Source organism: Oncorhynchus clarkii, chromosome 1 (assembly GCF_045791955.1).
Source record: "Oncorhynchus clarkii lewisi isolate Uvic-CL-2024 chromosome 1, UVic_Ocla_1.0, whole genome shotgun sequence".
NCBI classification, from domain to species: domain Eukaryota; kingdom Metazoa; phylum Chordata; class Actinopteri; order Salmoniformes; family Salmonidae; genus Oncorhynchus; species Oncorhynchus clarkii.
Window position 1 is genome coordinate 84,445,572 of NC_092147.1, and position 14,673 is coordinate 84,460,244.

General features: G+C 50.5%; 1 protein-coding gene across 1 annotated transcript in view; it reads left to right on the plus strand.

Annotated features, from left to right (window-relative positions):
- The window catches only part of LOC139413450 (exportin 1 (CRM1 homolog, yeast) b), a 71,815-nt gene that overhangs the window by 37,455 nt on the left and 19,687 nt on the right, over nt 1-14,673 (plus strand). The window contains exons 10-17 of the mRNA XM_071160872.1: nt 1,321-1,449; nt 1,628-1,786; nt 8,345-8,542; nt 9,223-9,361; nt 9,718-9,899; nt 11,981-12,137; nt 12,604-12,767; nt 13,452-13,586. Coding sequence (XP_071016973.1) covers nt 1,321-1,449; nt 1,628-1,786; nt 8,345-8,542; nt 9,223-9,361; nt 9,718-9,899; nt 11,981-12,137; nt 12,604-12,767; nt 13,452-13,586 — 1,263 coding nt within the window. The remainder of the gene's footprint in view (nt 1-1,320; nt 1,450-1,627; nt 1,787-8,344; nt 8,543-9,222; nt 9,362-9,717; nt 9,900-11,980; nt 12,138-12,603; nt 12,768-13,451; nt 13,587-14,673) is intronic.

The following is a 14,673-nucleotide window of genomic DNA, read 5'->3' on the forward strand; positions in this document are numbered from 1 at the left end:
CAGCCAGAAGAGGACTGGTCACCCCTCAGAGCCTGGTTCCTCTCTACCCAGTACAGCCAGAAGAGGACTGGCCACCTCTCAGAGCCTGGTTCCTCTCTACCCAGTACAGCCAGAAGAGGACTGGCCACCCCTCAGAGCCTGGTTCCTCTCTACCCAGTACAGCCAGAAGAGGACTGGTCACCCCTCAGAGCCTGGTTCCTCTCTACCCAGTACAGCCAGAAGAGGACTGGCCACCCCTCAGAGCCTGGTTCCTCTGTACCCAGTACAGCCAGAAGAGGACTGGTCACCCCTCAGAGCCTGGTTCCTCTCTACTCAGTACAGCCAGGAGAGGACTGGCCACCCCTCAGAGCCTGGTTCCTCTCTACCCAGTACAGCCAGAAGAGGACTGGCCACCCCTCAGAGCCTGGTTCCTCTCTACCCAGTACAGCCAGAAGAGGACTGGTCACCCCTCAGAACCTGGTTCCTCTGTACCCAGTACAGCCAGAAGAGGACTGGTCACCCCTCAGTGCCTGGTTCCTCTCTACCCAGTACAGCCAGAAGAGGACTGGCCACCCCTCAGAGCCTGGTTCCTCTCTACCCAGTACAGCCAGGAGAGGACTGGCCACCCCTCAGAGCCTGGTTCCTCTTTACCCAGTACAGCCAGAAGAGGACTGGTCACCCCTCAGAGCCTGGTTCCTCTCTACCCAGTACAGCCAGGAGAGGACTGGCCACCCCTCAGAGCCTGGTTCCTCTCTACCCAGTACAGCCAGAAGAGGACTGGCCACCCCTCAGAGCCTGGTTCCTCTCTACCCAGTACAGCCAGGAGAGGACTGGCCACCCCTCAGAGCCTGGTTCCTCTCTACCCAGTACAGCCAGAAGAGGACTGGCCACCCCTCAGAGCCTGGTTCCTCTCTACCCAGTACAGCCAGGAGAGGACTGGCCACCCCTCAGAGCCTGGTTCCTTTCTACCCAGTACAGCCAGAAGAGGACTGGCCACCCCTCAGAGCCTGGTTCCTCTCTACCCAGTACAGCCAGGAGAGGACTGGCCACCCCTCAGAGCCTGGTTCCTCTCTACCCAGTACAGCCAGAAGAGGACTGGCCACCCCTCAGAGCCTGGTTCCTCTCTACCCAGTACAGCCAGAAGAGTACTGGCCACCCCTCAGAGCCTGGTTCCTCTCTAGGTTTCTTCCTAGGTTTTGGCCTTTCCAGGGAGTTTCCTACACCTGCATTGCTTGCTGTTTGGGGTTTTAGGCTGGGTTTCTGTACAGCACTTTATGACATCAGCTGGTGTAAGAAGGGATGTATAAATACATTTGATTGATTGGTTGGTTGATTCTGTAGTTCCTGAACGTGCCGATGTTCCGCAACGTGACGTTGAAGTGTCTGACGGAGATCGCCGGCGTCAGTGTCAGCCAATACGAGGAGCAGTTTGTCAACCTCTTCACGCTCACCATGTGTCAACTCAAACAGGTGTGTACATATATATATACACACACACACACACACACACACACACACAGAGTGCTCCAGGCAGGTGTGGATCCCACTGTTGCCAACAAATGTAACACACAAACACTCTCTCACACACACACACAGACACACACAGACTGTCCAGTCAATCATCCATTCCTGTTCTCCCCCCCCCCAGATGCTTCCCCTGAACACCAACATCCGTCTGGCGTATTCCAACGGTAAGGATGACGAGCAGAACTTCATCCAGAACCTCAGCCTGTTCCTCTGCACCTTCCTGAAGGAGCACGGTCAGCTCATCGAGAAGAGGCCCAACCTCCGAGAGACACTGATGGAGGTGAGAAACACACCGCAGCAGTTTCTCACAAAACGACTATTTTCTCATTTCCTGAACGCTGCTGGGCTTAGTTGATTCAAGCCCACTGGTTACATCCTGGGACTGGGTGGGACATGGTTACATCCTGGGACTGGGTGGGACATAGTGGAGAAGAAGAGGACATGGTTACATCCTGGGACTGGGTGGGACATGGTTACATCCTGGGACTGGGTGGGACATAGTGGAGAAGAAGAGGACATGGTTACATCCTGGGACTGGGTGGGACATGGTTACATCCTGGGACTGGGTGGGACATGGTTACATCCTGGGACTGGGTGGGACATGGTTACATCCTGGGACTGGGTGGGACATGGTGGAGAAGAAGAGGACATGGTTACGTCCTGGGACTGGGTGGGACATGGTTACATCCTGGGTGGGACATGGTGGAGAAGAAGAGGACATGGTTACCTCCTGGGACTGGGTGGGACATGGTTACATCCTGGGACTGGGTGGGACATGGTTACATCCTGGGACTGGGTGGGACATGGTTACATCCTGGGACTGGGTGGGACATGGTGGAGAAGAAGAGGACATGGTTACGTCCTGGGACTGGGTGGGACATGGTTACATCCTGGGTGGGACATGGTGGAGAAGAAGAGGACATGGTTACATCCTGGGACTGGGTGGGACATGGTTACATCCTGGGACTGGGTGGGACATAGTGGAGAAGAAGAGGACATGGTTACATCCTGGGTGGGACATGGTGGAGAAGAAGAGGACATGGTTACATCCTGGGACTGGGTGGGACATGGTTACATCCTGGGACTGGGTGGGACATGGTTACATCCTGGGACTGGGTGGGACATGGTTACATCCTGGGACTGGGTGGGACATAGTGGAGAAGAAGAGGACATGGTTACATCCTGGGACTGGGTGGGACATGGTTACATCCTGGGACTGGGTGGGACATGGTTACATCCTGGGACTGGGTGGGACATGGTGGAGGAGAAGAGGACATGGTTACATCCTGGGTGGGACATGGTGGAGAAGAAGAGGACATGGTTACATCCTGGGTGGGACATAGTGGAGAAGAAGAGGACATGGTTACATCCTGGGTGGGACATGGTGGAGAAGAAGAGGACATGGTTAGGTCCTGGGTGGGACATGGTGGGGAAGAAGAGGACATGGTTACATCCTGGTCCTGGGTGGGACATGGTTACATCCTGGGACTGGGTGGGACATAGTGGAGAAGAAGAGGACATGGTTACATCCTGGGTGGGACATGGTGGAGAAGAAGAGGACATGGTTACATCCTGGGACTGGGTGGGACATGGTTACATCCTGGGACTGGGTGGGACATGGTTACATCCTGGGACTGGGTGGGACATGGTTACATCCTGGGACTGGGTGGGACATGGTTACATCCTGGGACTGGGTGGGACATGGTGGAGGAGAAGAGGACATGGTTACATCCTGGGTGGGACATGGTGGAGAAGAAGAGGACATGGTTACATCCTGGGTGGGACATAGTGGAGAAGAAGAGGACATGGTTACATCCTGGGTGGGACATGGTGGAGAAGAAGAGGACATGGTTAGGTCCTGGGTGGGACATGGTGGGGAAGAAGAGGACATGGTTACATCCTGGTCCTGGGTGGGACATGGTGGAGAAGAAGAGGACATGGTTAGGTCCTGGGTGGGACATGGTGGAGAAGAAGAGGACATGGTTACATCCTGGTCCTGGGTGGGACATGGTGGAGAAGAAGAGGACATGGTTAGGTCCTGGGACTGGGTGGGACATGGTGGAGAAGTAGAGGACATGGTTAGGTCCTGGGTGGGACATGGTGGAGAAGAAGAGGACATGGTTACCTCCTGGGACTGGGTGGGACATGGTTACATCCTGGGACTGGGTGGGACATGGTTACATCCTGGGACTGGGTGGGACATGGTTACATCCTGGGACTGGGTGGGACATGGTGGAGAAGAAGAGGACATGGTTACGTCCTGGGACTGGGTGGGACATGGTTACATCCTGGGTGGGACATGGTGGAGAAGAAGAGGACATGGTTACATCCTGGGACTGGGTGGGACATGGTTACATCCTGGGACTGGGTGGGACATAGTGGAGAAGAAGAGGACATGGTTACATCCTGGGTGGGACATGGTGGAGAAGAAGAGGACATGGTTACATCCTGGGACTGGGTGGGACATGGTTACATCCTGGGACTGGGTGGGACATGGTTACATCCTGGGACTGGGTGGGACATGGTTACATCCTGGGACTGGGTGGGACATAGTGGAGAAGAAGAGGACATGGTTACATCCTGGGACTGGGTGGGACATGGTTACATCCTGGGACTGGGTGGGACATGGTTACATCCTGGGACTGGGTGGGACATGGTTACATCCTGGGACTGGGTGGGACCTGGTGGAGGAGAAGAGGACATGGTTACATCCTGGGTGGGACATGGTGGAGAAGAAGAGGACATGGTTACATCCTGGGTGGGACATAGTGGAGAAGAAGAGGACATGGTTACATCCTGGGTGGGACATGGTGGAGAAGAAGAGGACATGGTTAGGTCCTGGGTGGGACATGGTGGGGAAGAAGAGGACATGGTTACATCCTGGTCCTGGGTGGGACATGGTGGAGAAGAAGAGGACATGGTTACATCCTGGGACTGGGTGGGACATGGTTACATCCTGGGACTGGGTGGGACATAGTGGAGAAGAAGAGGACATGGTTACATCCTGGGTGGGACATGGTGGAGAAGAAGAGGACATGGTTACATCCTGGGACTGGGTGGGACATGGTTACATCCTGGGACTGGGTGGGACATGGTTACATCCTGGGACTGGGTGGGACATGGTTACATCCTGGGACTGGGTGGGACATAGTGGAGAAGAAGAGGACATGGTTACATCCTGGAACTGGGTGGGACATGGTTACATCCTGGGACTGGGTGGGACATGGTTACATCCTGGGACTGGGTGGGACATGTTGGAGGAGAAGAGGACATGGTTACATCCTGGGTGGGACATGGTGGAGAAGAAGAGGACATGGTTACATCCTGGGTGGGACATAGTGGAGAAGAAGAGGACATGGTTACATCCTGGGTGGGACATGGTGGAGAAGAAGAGGACATGGTTAGGTCCTGGGTGGGACATGGTGGGGAAGAAGAGGACATGGTTACATCCTGGTCCTGGGTGGGACATGGTTACATCCTGGGACTGGGTGGGACATAGTGGAGAAGAAGAGGACATGGTTACATCCTGGGTGGGACATGGTGGAGAAGAAGAGGACATGGTTACATCCTGGGACTGGGTGGGACATGGTTACATCCTGGGACTGGGTGGGACATGGTTACATCCTGGGACTGGGTGGGACATGGTTACATCCTGGGACTGGGTGGGACATGGTTACATCCTGGGACTGGGTGGGACATGGTTACATCCTGGGACTGGGTGGGACATGGTGGAGGAGAAGAGGACATGGTTACATCCTGGGTGGGACATGGTGGAGAAGAAGAGGACATGGTTACATCCTGGGTGGGACATAGTGGAGAAGAAGAGGACATGGTTACATCCTGGGTGGGACATGGTGGAGAAGAAGAGGACATGGTTAGGTCCTGGGTGGGACATGGTGGGGAAGAAGAGGACATGGTTACATCCTGGTCCTGGGTGGGACATGGTGGAGAAGAAGAGGACATGGTTAGGTCCTGGGTGGGACATGGTGGAGAAGAAGAGGACATGGTTACATCCTGGTCCTGGGTGGGACATGGTGGAGAAGAAGAGGACATGGTTAGGTCCTGGGACTGGGTGGGACATGGTGGAGAAGTAGAGGACATGGTTAGGTCCTGGGTGGGACATGGTGGAGAAGAAGAGGACATGGTTACCTCCTGGGACTGGGTGGGACATGGTTACATCCTGGGACTGGGTGGGACATGGTTACATCCTGGGACTGGGTGGGACATGGTTACATCCTGGGACTGGGTGGGACATGGTGGAGAAGAAGAGGACATGGTTACGTCCTGGGACTGGGTGGGACATGGTTACATCCTGGGTGGGACATGGTGGAGAAGAAGAGGACATGGTTACATCCTGGGACTGGGTGGGACATGGTTACATCCTGGGACTGGGTGGGACATAGTGGAGAAGAAGAGGACATGGTTACATCCTGGGTGGGACATGGTGGAGAAGAAGAGGACATGGTTACATCCTGGGACTGGGTGGGACATGGTTACATCCTGGGACTGGGTGGGACATGGTTACATCCTGGGACTGGGTGGGACATGGTTACATCCTGGGACTGGGTGGGACATAGTGGAGAAGAAGAGGACATGGTTACATCCTGGGACTGGGTGGGACATGGTTACATCCTGGGACTGGGTGGGACATGGTTACATCCTGGGACTGGGTGGGACATGGTTACATCCTGGGACTGGGTGGGACATGGTGGAGGAGAAGAGGACATGGTTACATCCTGGGTGGGACATGGTGGAGAAGAAGAGGACATGGTTACATCCTGGGTGGGACATAGTGGAGAAGAAGAGGACATGGTTACATCCTGGGTGGGACATGGTGGAGAAGAAGAGGACATGGTTAGGTCCTGGGTGGGACATGGTGGGGAAGAAGAGGACATGGTTACATCCTGGTCCTGGGTGGGACATGGTGGAGAAGAAGAGGACATGGTTAGGTCCTGGGTGGGACATGGTGGAGAAGAAGAGGACATGGTTACATCCTGGTCCTGGGTGGGACATGGTGGAGAAGAAGAGGACATGGTTAGGTCCTGGGACTGGGTGGGACATGGTGGAGAAGTAGAGGACATGGTTAGGTCCTGGGTGGGACATGGTGGAGAAGAAGAGGACATGGTTACATCCTGGGTGGGACATGGTGGAGAAGAAGAGGACATGGTTAGGTCCTGGGACTGGGTGGGACATGGTGGAGAAGTAGAGGACATGGTTAGGTCCTGGGTGGGACATGGTGGAGAAGAAGAGGACATGGTTAGGTCCTGGGTGGGACATGGTGGAGAAGAAGAGGACATGGTTAGGTCCTGGGTGGGACATGGTGGAGGAGAAGAGGACATGGTTAGGTCCTGGGTGGGACATGGTGGAGGAGAAGAGGACATGGTTAGGTCCTGGGTGGGACATGGTGGAGAAGAAGAGGACATGGTTACATCCTGGTCCTGGGTGGGACATGGTGGAGAAGAAGAGGACATGGTTAGGTCCTGGGTGGGACATGGTGGAGAAGAAGAGGACATGGTTAGGTCCTGGGTGGGACATGGTGGAGGAGAAGAGGACATGGTTAGGTCCTGGGTGGGACATGGTGGAGAAGAAGAGGACATGGTTAGGTCCTGGGTGGGACATGGTGGAGGAGAAGAGGACATGGTTAGGTCCTGGGTGGGACATGGTGGAGAAGAAGAGGACATGGTTACATCCTGGGTGGGACATGGTGGAGGAGAAGAGGACATGGTTAGGTCCTGGGTGGGACATGGTGGAGAAGAAGAGGACATGGTTAGGTCCTGGGTGGGACATGGTGGAGGAGAAGAGGACATGGTTAGGTCCTGGGTGGGACATGGTGGAGAAGAAGAGGACATGGTTAGGTCCTGGGTGGGACATGGTGGAGAATAAGAGGACATGGTTAGGTCCTGGGACTGGGTGGGACATGGTGGAGGAGAAGAGGACATGGTTAGGTCCTGGATGGGACATGGTGGAGAAGAAGAGGACATGGTTACATCCTGGGACTGGGTGGGACATGGTGGAGAAGAAGAGGACATGGTTACATCCTGGGACTGGGTGGGACATGGTGGAGAAGAAGAGGACATGGTTACATCCTGGTCCTGGGTGGGACATAGTGGAGAAGAAGAGGACATGGTTAGGTCCTGGGTGGGACATGGTGGAGAAGTAGAGGACATGGTTAGGTCCTGGGTGGGACATAGTGGAGAAGAAGAGGACATGGTTAGGTCCTGGGTGGGACATAGTGGAGAAGAAGAGGACATGGTTAGGTCCTGGGTGGGACATAGTGGAGAAGAAGAGGACATGGTTAGGTCCTGGGTGGGACATGGTGGAGAAGAAGAGGACATGGTTAGGTCCTGGGTGGGACATGGTGGAGAAGTAGAGGACATGGTTAGGTCCTGGGTGGGACATGGTGGAGAAGTAGAGGACATGGGAAAAGGTCTGGGTTTCTTTACAACTATTAAGTCAACGTTAATGCAGTTTGGAAACTCAGGAGGGCTGTTATGAAAACCACTAAATATACAAAACAGATCCTTCAAATTAAACAGTAACCCCTCCCTCCTCCCCCACCTCCTCTTCCCCCCTTCTCTCCTCTCCTCCTCTCTCCTCTTCCCCCTCTCTCTCCTCCTCCCCCTTCTCTCCTCCTCCCCCCTTCTCTCCTCCTCCCCCCTTCTCTCCTCTCTCTCTTCCTCTCTCCTCCTCCCCCTTCTCTCCTCTCCTCCTCTCTCCTCTTCCCCCTCTCCTCCTATCTCTCCTCCTCTCTCTCCTCTTCCCCCCTTCTCTCCTCTCCTCCTCTCTCCTCCTCCTCCTCTCTCTCCCCTCCTCTCTCTCCTCCTCTCCTCTCCTCCAGGCTCTCCACTACATGTTGCTGGTGTCTGAGGTGGAGGAGACAGAGATCTTTAAGATCTGTCTGGAGTACTGGAACCACCTGGCTGCAGAGCTTTACAGGGAGAGTCCCTTCTCCACCTCCACCTCCCCCCTGCTGTCTGGATCACAACACTTTGATGTCCCTCCTCGCAGACAGCTCTACCTGCCTGTACTCTCCAAGGTGACCAGACAGACAGACGGACAGACAGGCCGGACTGACTGACTGGCTGACAGACACACACACACACTCTTGCTCTCTGGGGGTCACAGTGTGTATGTGAGAGCGGAGAGGGTGTGTGTGTGTGTGTGTGTGTGTGTGTGTGTGTGTGTGTGTGTCTCTCTCTCTCTCTCTGTGTGTCTGTGTTTCTCTCTGTGTGTCTGTGTTTCTCTCTGTGTGTCTGTGTGTTTCTCTCTGTGTGTCTGTGTGTTTCTCTCTGTGTGTCAGTGTCTCTCTCTCTGTGTGTCTGTGTTTCTCTCGGTGTGTCTGTGTCTCTCTATGTGTGTCTCTCTGTGTGTCTGTGTCTCTCTCTGTGTCTGTGTTTCTCTCTCTGTGTCTCTCTCTCTGTGTGTCTGTGTTTCTCTCGGTGTGTCTGTGTGTCTCTCTCTGTGTGTCTGTGTCTCTCTGTGTGTCTGTGTTTCTCTCTCTGTGTCTCTCTCTCTGTGTGTCTGTGTTTCTCTCAGTGTGTCTGGGTTTCTCTCTGTGTGTCTGGGTTTCTCTCTGTGTGTCTGTGTGTCTCTCTCTGTGTCTCTCTCTCTGTGTGTCTGTGTTTCTCTCTCTGTGTCTCTCTCTCTGTGTGTCTGTGTCTCTCTGTGTGTCTGTGTCTCTCTGTGTGTCTTGACGGCTGTTGATGTTGGTAACAGGTGCGTCTGCTGATGGTGAGCCGCATGGCCAAGCCGGAGGAGGTGCTGGTGGTGGAGAACGACCAGGGAGAGGTGGTACGAGAGTTCATGAAGGACACAGACTCCATCAACCTCTACAAGAACATGAGAGAGACACTGGGTACGTCACACGTGTGTGTGTGTGTGTGTGTGTGGGGGGGGGGGGGGTGACAGCAGGTGGAATATAGCAGGTGGAATAGTTATGTGTGACTTTCTACATTTAGACTGATTGTCAGTTTCCTTTGTGGACATCACATCACTGTACAGCACCACTACATATTCAATAAGGACCCTAGTCTATTGACTTGATCTACACTCTAAACTCTCTGTGATCGTCTCCTCTCTCTCTCTCTCCCTCTCTCTCTCTGTCTCTCTCTCTCTCTCTCTCTCTGTCTCTCTCTCTGTCTCTCTCTCTCTCTCTGTCTCTCTCTCTGTCTCTGTTTCTCTGTCTCTGTCTCTCTCTCTCTCTCTCTCTAGTGTACCTGACCCATCTGGACTATGCAGACACGGAGCGTATAATGACAGAGAAGCTTCATAACCAGGTGAACGGAACAGAGTGGTCCTGGAAGAACCTCAACACACTGTGCTGGGCTATAGGGTCCATCAGTGGAGCCATGCACGAAGAGGACGAGAAGAGGTTCCTGGTCACCGTCATCAAGGTACGGAGGCCACCTAGGGACAAGAATAACGGAGAGAGTAAAATGGGATTCATGTAGAGGGTTGATGACCAGAAGGCTTTAGGAGAATGTTGAGCAGCATCTTTCTCTTTAGGAGAATGTTGAGCAGCATCTTTCTCTTTAGGAGAATGTTGAGCAGCATCTTTCTCTTTAGGAGAATGTTGAGCAGCATCTTTCTCTTTAGAATGTTGAGCAGCATCTTTCTCTTTAGAATGTTGAGCAGCATCTTTCTCTTTAGAATGTTGAGCAGCATCTTTCTCTTTAGGAGAATGTTGAGCAGCATCTTTGTCTTCAGGAGAATGTTGAGCAGCATCTTTGTCTTCAGGAGAATGTTGAGCAGCATCTTTCTCTTTAGAATGTTGAGCAGCATCTTTCTCTTTAGGAGAATGTTGAGCAGCATCTTTCTCTTTAGGAGAATGTTGAGCAGCATCTTTCTCTTCAGGAGAATGTTGAGCAGCATCTTTCTCTTCAGGAGAATGTTGAGCAGCATCTTTCTCTTTAGGAGAATGTTGAGCAGCATCTTTCTCTTTAGGAGAATGTTGAGCAGCATCTTTCTCTTTAGGAGAATGTTGAGCAGCATCTTTCTCTTTAGGAGAATGTTGAGCAGCATCTTTCTCTGTAGAATGTTGAGCAGCATCTTTCTCTTTAGAATGTTGAGCAGCATCTTTCTCTTTAGAATGTTGAGCAGCATCTTTCTCTTTAGGAGAATGTTGAGCAGCATCTTTGTCTTCAGGAGAATGTTGAGCAGCATCTTTGTCTTCAGGAGAATGTTGAGCAGCATCTTTCTCTTTAGGAGAATGTTGAGCAGCATCTTTCTCTTCAGGAGAATGTTGAGCAGCATCTTTCTCTTCAGGAGAATGTTGAGCAGCATCTTTGTCTTCAGGAGAATGTTGAGCAGCATCTTTGTCTTCAGGAGAATGTTGAGCAGCATCTTTCTCTTTAGAATGTTGAGCAGCATCTTTCTCTTTAGGAGAATGTTGAGCAGCATCTTTGTCTTCAGGAGAATGTTGAGCAGCATCTTTGTCTTCAGGAGAATGTTGAGCAGCATCTTTGTCTTCAGGAGAATGTTGAGCAGCATCTTTCTCTTTAGAATGTTGAGCAGCATCTTTCTCTTTAAAATGTTGAGCAGCATCTTTCTCTTTAGAATGTTGAGCAGCATCTTTCTCTTTAGAATGTTGAGCAGCATCTTTCTCTTTAGAATGTTGAGCAGCATCTTTCTTTAGAATGTTGAGCAGCATCTTTCTTTAGAATGTTGAGCAGCATCTTTGTCTTCAGGAGAATGTTGAGCAGCATCTTTGTCTTCAGGAGAATGTTGAGCAGCATCTTTGTCTTCAGGAGAATGTTGAGCAGCATCTTTCTCTTTAGAATGTTGAGCAGCATCTTTCTCTTTAGAATGTTGAGCAGCATCTTTCTCTTTAGAATGTTGAGCAGCATCTTTCTCTTTAGAATGTTGAGCAGCATCTTTCTCTTTAGAATGTTGAGCAGCATCTTTCTCTTTAAAATGTTGAGCAGCTACTTTCTCTTTAGAATGTTGAGCAGCATCTTTCTCTTTAGAATGTTGAGCAGCATCTTTCTCTTTAGAATGTTGAGCAGCATCTTTCTCTTTAGAATGTTGAGCAGCATCTTTCTCTTTAGAATGTTGAGCAGCATCTTTCTCTTTAGAATGTTGAGCAGCATCTTTGTCTTCAGGAGAATGTTGAGCAGCATCTTTGTCTTTAGGAGAATGTTGAGCAGCATCTTTCTCTTTAGGAGAATGTTGAGCAGCATCTTTCTCTTCAGGAGAATGTTGAGCAGCATCTTTCTCTTTAGGAGAATGTTGAGTAGGATCTTTCTCTTCAGGAGAAGGAGGAGAATGGGAGTTTGTTTGGAGGATATTTAGTTGAGCTGATGGACAATGTGACAGAGGTGCAGGAGGGGAAGATGTGCTGCCTCTCTGGACACACTGGGCCTCAAGGATGAACATACAGCTCATCCAAAGGCTCTCTGTTATCCATCTGTCTAACTGGTGTGTGTGTGTGTGTGTGTGTGTGTGTGTGTGTGTGTGTGTGTGTGTGTGTGTGTAGGATCTGCTGGGTCTATGTGAACAGAAGAGGGGAAAGGACAATAAGGCCATCATTGCCTCCAATATCATGTACATCGTGGGCCAGTACCCTCGCTTCCTCAGAGCCCACTGGAAGTTCCTCAAGACCGTCGTCAATAAACTCTTTGAGTTCATGCACGGTGAGAGAACTAACTCTGTCTGTGTACAGAGGTGAGATAACTAACTGTCTGTGTGCCTGGTGTACAGAGGTGAGAGAACTAACTCTGTCTGTGTGCCTGGTGTACAGAGGTGAGAGAACTAACTAACTGTCTGTGTACAGAGGTGAGAGAACTAACTAACTGTCTGTGTGCCTGGTGTACAGAGGTGAGAGAACTAACTGTCTGTGTGCCTGGTATACAGAGGTGAGAGAACGAACTAACTGTCTGTGTGACTGGTGTACAGAGGTGAGAGAACTAACTAACTGTCTGTGTGACTGGTATACAGAGGTGAGAGAACTAACTAACTGTCTGTGTACAGAGGTGAGAGAACTAACTAACTGTCTGTGTACAGAGGTGACAGAACTAACTAACTGTCTGTGTGCCTGGTGTACAGAGGTGAGTTGTGTGTGTTATCCAGCCTGTCTCACCCCCTGCCTCCCCCTCTCAGAGACCCATGATGGGGTACAGGATATGGCGTGTGACACTTTCATCAAGATCGCCCAGAAGTGCCGTCGCCATTTTGTCCAGGTGCAGGTGGGCGAGGTGATGCCCTTCATCGACGAGATCCTCAACAACATCAACACCATCATCTGTGACCTGCAGCCACAGCAGGTACACACACACACACACACCTGTGACCTGCAGCCACAGCAGGTACACACACACACACACGCGTGCGACGAGATCCTCAACAACATCAACTCCATCATCATGACCTTTAACCCCAACAGATAGGTCAGCCTCAGGCCCTAGAAATGCACTGACTAGAGAAGACTATACCTGTCATTCACTCAGCCCAAACTAAAAGGTGTGTATTAGAGGGCATGTTGAAATGGGTTCAAACACACACCAAGCTATAGAAATGGATTGAGTAGAGAGGACTCTGTCATGTTCTACTGATAAAGCTCTGGGATTCAGAACATCTAACCAATAAAACCCAGATGGTCTTTCTCTGTTTCTTGTATCTGTGTTCATTATTACTAACGCTGACAAAAGTTACAAACCTTGACCATCCCTCAGTGCTGATGTTATGTTGGTGTGTACGTTCCAAGCTGTAGAAACACACTGACTAGATGGGACTTGATCTCTATGTCTACTGAGAAGCATTACGCTGACTCCAAGCAGAATCTAGTATTTGTGTATCTATCTCTGTCTACTGAGAAGCATCACGCTGACTCAGAGCAGAATCTAGTATCTGTGTATCTATCTCTGTACTGAGAGGCATCACGCTGACTCAGAGCAGAATCTAGTATCTGTATATCTATATGTTCTGGGTCTCCTGTGTGTGTTGTGCAGGTCCATACGTTCTACGAGGCCGTGGGGTACATGATCGGAGCCCAGACAGACCAGGCAGTACAAGAGCATATCATAGAGAAATACATGTTACTGCCTAACCAGGTGTGGGACAGCATCATTCAACAGGCCACCAAGGTACGTCACTCCTGTAGTAATGAATCTAGTCACTCCTGTAGTAATGAATCTAGTCATTCCTGTAGTAATGAATCTAGTCACTCCTGTAGTAATGAATCTAGTCACTCCTGTAGTAATGAATCTAGTCACTCCTGTAGTAATGAATCTAGTCACTCCTGTAATAATGAATCTAGTCACTCCTGTAATAATGAATCTAGTCACTCCTGTAGTAATGAATCTAGTCACTCCTGTAGTAATGAATCTAGTCACTCCTGTAATAATGACTCTAGTCACTCCTGTAATAATGAATCTAGTCACTCCTGTAATAATGAATCTAGTCACTCCTGTAGTAATGAATCTAGTCACTCCTGTAGTAATGAATCTAGTCACTCCTGTAGTAATGAATCTAGTCACTCCTGTAATAATGAATCTAGTCACTCCTGTAATAATGAATCTAGTCACTCCTGTAATAATGAATCTAGTCACTCCTGTAGTAATGAATCTAGTCACTCCTGTAATAATGAATCTAGTCACTCCTGTAGTAATGAATCTAGTCACTCCTGTAGTAATGAATCTAGTCACTCCTGTAATAATGACTCTAGTCACTCCTGTAATAATGACTCTAGTCACTCCTGTAATAATGAATCTAGTCACTCCTGTAATAATGAATCTAGTCACTCCTGTAATAATGAATCTAGTCACTCCTGTAATAATGAATCTAGTCACTCCTGTAGTAATGAATCTAGTCACTCCTGTAATAATGACTCTAGTCACTCCTGTAATAATGACTCTAGTCACTCCTGTAATAATGAATCTAGTCACTCCTGTAATAATGAATCTAGTCACTCTGTGATCATTAATTTCACACTTCTTTCATATTTTGTACATGTTTTGTAAATAAGCTAAAATCCCCCCAGTGAGAACGTGACTGGATTGGACAGTGAGTAAGACAGGATGGAGGGAGAGAGTTGTCCTGAAGAGCAGTGTGTCTGATTGAAACCCATGTCAGGACTGCTATGTACATGTGTTCAGCTGCTGGAGAACACCAGGTCACAGAAAGACCTGTAGTAGTACCCCTTTCCTGTAGTCAGACCTGTAGTAGCTACCC